Source organism: Ranitomeya imitator, chromosome 8 (genome assembly GCF_032444005.1).
Source record: "Ranitomeya imitator isolate aRanImi1 chromosome 8, aRanImi1.pri, whole genome shotgun sequence".
Taxonomy (NCBI): Eukaryota; Metazoa; Chordata; class Amphibia; order Anura; family Dendrobatidae; genus Ranitomeya; species Ranitomeya imitator.
This window is the reverse complement of record NC_091289.1, coordinates 203292580-203299520: the sequence shown is the minus strand read 5'-3', so window position 1 is coordinate 203299520 and position 6941 is coordinate 203292580. Positions and strand designations below refer to the sequence as shown.

Genomic DNA, 6941 nt, shown 5'->3' with positions numbered 1-6941 from the left:
GGGAAAATGAGAGGCATGATGGGAAAGTAAGAGAAGTGAGGTGCTATAACTAACCACAAATATTTACTACTAGATGGTGGCCAGATTCTAATGCATCGGGTATTCTAGAATATGCATGTCCACGTAGTATATAGCACAGCCACGTAGTATATTGCCCAGCCCACGTAGTATATTGCCCAGTCACGTAGTATATTGCCCAGCCACGTAGTATATTGCCCAGCCACGTAGTATATTGCACAGCCACGTAGTATATTGCCCAGTCACGTAGTATATTGCGCAGCCACGTAGTATATTGCGCAGCCACGTAGTATATTGCGCAGCCTCGTAGTATATTGCCCAGTCACGTAGTATATTGCGCAGCCAAGTAGTATATTGCCCAGCCACGTAGTATATTGCGCAGCCACGTAGTATATTGCTCAGCTACGTAGTATATTGCCCAGACACGTAGGAGATTGCGCAGTCACGTAGTATATTGCCCAGCAAAAAAAAAAAAAAACACAACACGAAGGTATGGTGTGAGTCTATAATGCCCATCATCCTTCTGGACAGACTGCTGGGACTTGTAGTTCCCAATTTTAGAACTATGGGCTGGAATATAGGACAGTAAGGTGCAAGACACAGTAGTAAGGAAGAAGCAGCCTCAGCAAAGCAACAGCAATGTCAGCCAATCACCGGGCGCGTCTCATGCTCCGGGTCTCCGCCACAGCCGCCACTGCAGGAGAGCCCGACACACCGGCTCCGGTACCGTTAGGTCACCATGTCCCCACACTGCCCGGGAGCCTGCGGCCGCGCTGACCGCATACGTACAGGTGAGCTAACAACGTGTGCGGCGCCTGCGGGGAGTGACGTCATCACTGGTGACATCATCACTGGCGGTGACATTTTACCATGTAATGAATAGCAGGAGAGAGGGAAAACCGCGCAGTGATCGGTGATCAGACAGCTCCGGGGATGATGAGGGGCATGTACGGCGGCTGCGGAGGGTGAGACTGACTAACCACTGACCAATATCTGCACAGGCCACAGAGAACACTCACAACCCTCCCACAGCAGTCAATAGATGTCACAGCTCACCTTCTCCAATAGCTGCACAAGCCACAGAGAATGCTCACAACCCTCCCATGGTGGTCATTAGATGTCACAGCTCACCTTCTCCAATATCTGCACAGAGAACGCTCACAACCCTCCGATAGCAGTCAGATGTCACAGCTCACCTTCTCCTCCAATATTTGCACAGGCCACACAGAGAACGCTCACAACCCTCCCACAGCAGTCATTAGATGTCACAGCTCACCTTCTCCTCCAATATCTGCACAGGCCACAGAGAACGCTCACAACCCTCCGATAGCAGTCAGATGTCACAGCTCACCTTCTCCTCCAATATTTGCACAGGCCACACAGAGAACGCTCACAACCCTCCCACAGCAGTCAATAGATGTCACAGCTCACCTTCTCCTCCAATATCTGCACAGGCCACAGAGAGAACGCTCACAACCCTCCCACAGCAGTCAATAGATGTCACAGCTCACCTTCTCCAATATCTGCACAGGCCACAGAGAGAACGCTCACAACCCTCCCACAGCAGTCAATAGATGTCACAGCTCACCTTCTCCTCCAATATCTGCACAAGCCACAGAGAATGCTCACAACCCTCCCATAGCAATCAATAGATGTCACAGCTCACCTTCTCCTTCAATATCTGCACAGGCCACACAGAGAACGCTCACAACCCTCCGATAGCAGTCATTAGATGTCACAGCTCACCTTCTCCGATATCTGCACAGGCCACACAGAGAACGCTCACAACCCTCCCATGGCGGTCATTAGATGTCACAGCTCACCTTCTCCTCCAAGATCTGCAGTTAATAGATGCCCAGATCCCGGCACTGTGGCACGTGCCCTTGGTCAGCTGTTGCACTCTGTGAGGCAGTGTGCAGGAAGCTGTCCGGGATCACACGGCCCCCGTGGTTCTATTCTACGCGGCTGCATGGACCCTCACTCATCTAATGGCGCAAGTGACAACGATTGGGAAAAAAGAGGTATTTTATGCACTTAGAACCACTAGTATTTCCAGATTTCACTGATCACCTGGTGAGGTTATCCATGTTGTCACATAAGGGGGCAGTGACCCCAAAGCCTGCGATTACTGGGGTGTCTCATCTGCTGCAGAGTGAGCATTGCAGCTCTGGATGTGACTAGAGACAGCTTCCAGCAAAGCAGCAAGGGATTTACAAACTGACCGATCAGCCAGAAAGTGGAAACGAGACACCCGTCACGGTGGCAGGATCCATCAGGACGGCCACCACTCCACTAAGACCTGACGCCGGTGTGCAGTCACAGGGACGAGCGGCTCCACAGGGTAACGGACAGAATCATGGCTGACAACAGAGACAAAAATCAGTTTTATTAACTGCTGCAAAGGTAGAACAAAGTGTTGTGGAAGTTCCCACAGAATCCACCCTCCCGCATAAATAATGCTGTTCTGCAGGATCTGCGCCTGGTGGGGAAGACGCCCGCGGTAAAACAAGGTCACTGTGGAGAAGGTGACCCTCAGACTACAGGGCTGCGCCTTTCTCTAGGTCTGAATTTGGCGGTTTAAAGATGAATACGAGGCGCAGCAGCAGGACCACGGCGCGGCAGCGGGACCACGGCGCGGCAGCGGGACCACGGCGCGGCAGCAGGACCACGGCGCGGCAGCAGGACCACGGCGCGGCAGCAGGACCATGGCACAGCAGAGCCTTATTGAAGGTTTATTGCCTTATTGAAGCCTGAGAAGTTTAGTGTCTGGAGTCATCGCCACACACCAACACTGTAAACATGGAAGAGACGAGACGCTGGCAGATCCCGCTCTCCGGTAAAGGTCTGGGCACAAACATGGCAAACAGGTGAAGTACTATGCACATTACATACCCTAGTCAGACAAACAAGGAACTCGTAGAGTTTCATCAGACCGGAGAGCAGGCACCGGCCATGAAGATGTCTCACAAGGAGCAGCAAGTCGTAAACACAGATCGTACCTTAGACATTAAAAAGTTAAAATGTGGACAAGACACCAGCGACCTGCAGTTACAGCACAGGAGGGCGCTCTCATTCTGATCCCGTTAATCACCAGGAAGAGAACAATCGTCTAAACTCTCAAAATTCACAACTTGCAGGACCCCCAGAGACCCTGTCAAGAGGCCGACCCGCTGCGGCCTTACACTGCACCACGTCTACACTAAACCTTGGAGAATCTGATCGCCCACCGTGTGCGAATAAACACTGAACTATGCCATCTTTGGGGAGGAGAGGGAAAAAAGTGCATAAAACAAATGATTTGCTACGTTTGGCTCCGGCACGGGGAATCGCTGCACTACATGCACAAGGTCAGAACTCTGTAAATAGGAAGAACTGTCTCAAGAAAGTCAGAGGAACAAAGATTCCAACATGAAAACCAAAGTCCTCTCTGGAAATCTGCGCAGAAACCTACACTGAGCAGCGAGAGACGGATGATAGAACTGCCTCGAGAGGCACTCAACGGTCTCCAGCTGGATGCTAGGTCTTCCTCGAGGGGCACTCCACGGTCTCCAGCTGGATGCTAGGTCTTTCTCAAGCGGCACTCCACGGTCTCCAGCTGGATGCTAGGTCTTCCTCGAGGGGCACTCCACGGTCTCCAGCTGGATGCTAGGTCTTCCTCGAGGGGCACTCCACGGTCTCCAGCTAAATGCTAGATCTTCCTCGGGGGGCACTCCATGGTCTCCAGTTGGATGCTAGATCTTCCTCGGGGGGCACTCCACGGTCTCCAGCTGGATGCTAGGTCTTCCTTGGGGGGCACTCCATGGTCTCCATTTGGATGCTAGATCTTCCTCGGGGGACACTCCACGGTCTCCAGCTGGATGCTAGATCTTCCTCGAGAGGCACTCCACGGTCTCCAGCTGGATGCTAGGTCTTCCTCGAGAGGCACTCCATGGTCTCCAGTTGGATGCTAGATCTTCCTCGGGGGGCACTCCATGGTCTCCCGGCATCTCTCGGCCTCACTTTGCTCTTTGAGCAGCTGCTGGCTCAGACCACTACTGACTGAGAGCGAGTGGACTGCAGGGTGACTGGGACCCCCCGATGGATGAACTCTCAGAAGATCCAAGCAATCGCCAAGGGGGGTCTGCGGAGATGTTCTGGTGGGGGACACTGTGCTGCACTCATTCAGGGATGAACATGTTCTGAACGCTCCCCCTGCACAGACCGACCTCAGGTTCTCTTGCACAGACAGTGATGGAGAGGTGTGCAGCCTCCTCGGCCAGGCACTGCTGTCGGGCACATGGAGCTTCACTGGTCCCAGGACACTTTTGGTAACTGTGTGGTGGTGAAAAGAGCCGGTAGAGTCATCACTTAGCCCTTTGGAGGAGATTGCAGCTGCTGAGTCTCTAGGACAGGCACTCGCTTTGTTCAATAAAGTGCATTGTGTGCAGTCACTGACCACAGAGTTATATTGCACATCAACTGAGCAGAGACCTCCGGGGGAGGGGCAGAGACCTCCGGGGGAGGGGCAGAGACCTCCGGGGGAGGGGCAGTGCACGGCATTAGGAAAATTTGCACAACAAAGTGCTGGCAGTGATGGGGAGTGTTGGGTAGAATTCGGCTCCTCTATACTTTCATTACTAGTCTCACCAAAGCATTCCGGTGTGCCCTGGTAGCTCAGGGGATGGAGTAGTTTAGCGGGTTCAGGGACGGGCGCACAGGATGAGGATTTACTGAAGGATGGCTCAGGAACAGGCGCACAGGATGATGATTTACTTGAGGGCTCAGGAGCAGGTGCACAGGATGAGGATTTACTGGAGGGGGGCTCAGGAGCAGGCGCACAGGATGAGGATTTACTGGAGGAGGGCTCAGGAGCAGGCGCACAGGATGATGATTTACTTGAGGGCTCAGGAGCAGGTGCACAGGATGAGGATTTACTGGAGGGGGGCTCAGGAGCAGGCGCACAGGATGAGGATTTACTGGAGGAGGGCTCAGGAGCAGGCGCACAGGATGAGGATTTACTGGAGGAGGGCTCAGGAGCAGGCGCACAGGATGAGGATTTACTGGAGGAGGGCTCAGGAGCAGGCGCACAAGATGAGGATTTTCTGGAGGAGGACTCAGGAGCAGGCGCACAGGATGAGGATTTACTGGAGGAGGGTTCAGGAGGAACACAAGATGAGGATTTACTGGAGGAGGACTCAGGAGCAGGCGCACAGGATGAGGATTTACTGGAGGAGGGCTCAGGAGCAGGCGCACAAGATGAGGATTTTCTGGAGGAGGGCTCAGGAGGAGCACAAGATGAGGATTTACTGGAGGAGGGCTCAGGAGCAGGCGCACAGGATGAGGATTTACTGGAGGAGGGCTCAGGAGGAGCACAAGATGAGGATTTACTGGAGGAGGGCTCAGGAGAGGGCGCACAGGGTGAGGATTTACTGGAGGAGGGCTCAAAAGACGGGGCACAGAATGATAATTTACTGGAGGAAGGCTCAGGAGAGGGTGCACAGGATGATAATTTATTGGAGGTGGGCTCAGGAGTGGGCGCACAAGATGATTTACTGGAGGAGGGCTCAGAATTGGGCGCAAATGATGATTTACCGGAGGCAGGCTCAGCAGCAGGCGCACAGGATGATGATTTAATGGAGGCGAGCTCAGCAGCGGGTGCACAGGATGATTTACTGAAGATAGGCTCAAGAGCAAGCACACAGGATGATTTACTGGAGGCAGGCTCAGGAGCGGGTGCACAGGATGATTTACTGGAGGCAGGCTCAGGAGCACAGGATGATTTACTGAAGGTAGGCTCAAGAGCAGGCGCACAGGATGATGATTTACTGGAGGCGGGCTCAGCAGTGGGTGCACAGGATGATGATTTACTGGAGGCGGGCTCAGCAGTGGGTGCACAGGATGATGATTTACTGGAGGCGGGTGCACACAGTACTTTGGCTTCACTTCGAGTCCTGGAGATGATGGGCAGGAAGGAGTAATCGTAGTTACTTCCATTTTTAGGACGACACAGAGAAGAATCTTTCTCATCACTAAAGCCAGATCCAGAATCCTGTTCGCTCTTCGTCTTTGAGCCGCTCTTGTCTAGTCTCCTTCCATCCTGACTGTCCTCGGAGCCATCGTCCGTTTCGTCCTCAGAGGAGTCCACTTCTCTAATGGCTTCCTGTTTCTGTAGAGACTCCCGCCTCTCGACCCTGTCTTGCCTGATAGCACCAAGTTTTCGTGAAGGTTTCTGTAAGGTTCCCTTTTCTGCGAGTCCGACCTTCCCTCCGCTGCCCTGCCCCATGGAGTCCGGTAAATGCTGTAAACTCAAGTCTCTTTGTATTAGCTCTTTCTTAAAGTCTGAGTGGGAGATGTCCAGGCTGTGCTTACGAGAGGCCGGCAACTTCTTCTCGGACGAGAGAGAGCCAGACAGTTTCTCTGCGGACTGGACCCTTTTCAGCAGTGGAGATCGGGGTGGTTCCGCGCTCTTTGGTCGTGAAATTTGCCGCACGAGTGGTGGCGATGAATGAAGCTTAACCGGAAAGGACTGCAGAGTGTTACAATTCCCAAGGCTGTGTCCGGGTAATGGCGAGGGCGAACGCTGTGGAGAGGTGGACTGGGAAGTAGGCGACGGTGTATGTGCCAGAGGGGAGAGTGGGATATTGCCAGCGGACTTCCTCCTTGGGGAACGGTACTGCCGCTGAAGCTTTGGTGCCAGTCCATGCAGAGAGCTGGGTCGGATATGACCAGAGCCGGCAGGAGAGTTGGGTGCGCTGGAAAGTGGAGAACTGCTCTGCGAAGAATTTCCATCAACTGGTAAACAAAAGAGAAAAGGTGTTATAATGGGACGCCTAACGGTGTGGTGGAGCTCTACTGAGAGGGCGGGAATGGCAGTAGCCCTGAGAATAAAAACTGCAGGTTATCACATTTTACTCGAAGAGCCGACATTGTAGCAGCATTAATAA

General features: G+C 53.3%; 1 protein-coding gene across 3 annotated transcripts in view; it reads right to left on the bottom strand.

Annotated features, from left to right (window-relative positions):
- Positions 1–3828: 3828 nt before the first annotated feature.
- The window catches only part of MAST2 (microtubule associated serine/threonine kinase 2), a 155208-nt gene continuing 152095 nt past the window's right edge, over positions 3829–6941 (bottom strand). For all 3 annotated transcript variants that reach the window (XM_069735864.1, XM_069735865.1, XM_069735867.1), the window contains one exon: positions 3829–6789. In XM_069735864.1, coding sequence (XP_069591965.1) covers positions 3965–6789 — 2825 coding nt within the window. In that variant the 3' untranslated portion in view covers positions 3829–3964. The remainder of the gene's footprint in view (positions 6790–6941) is intronic.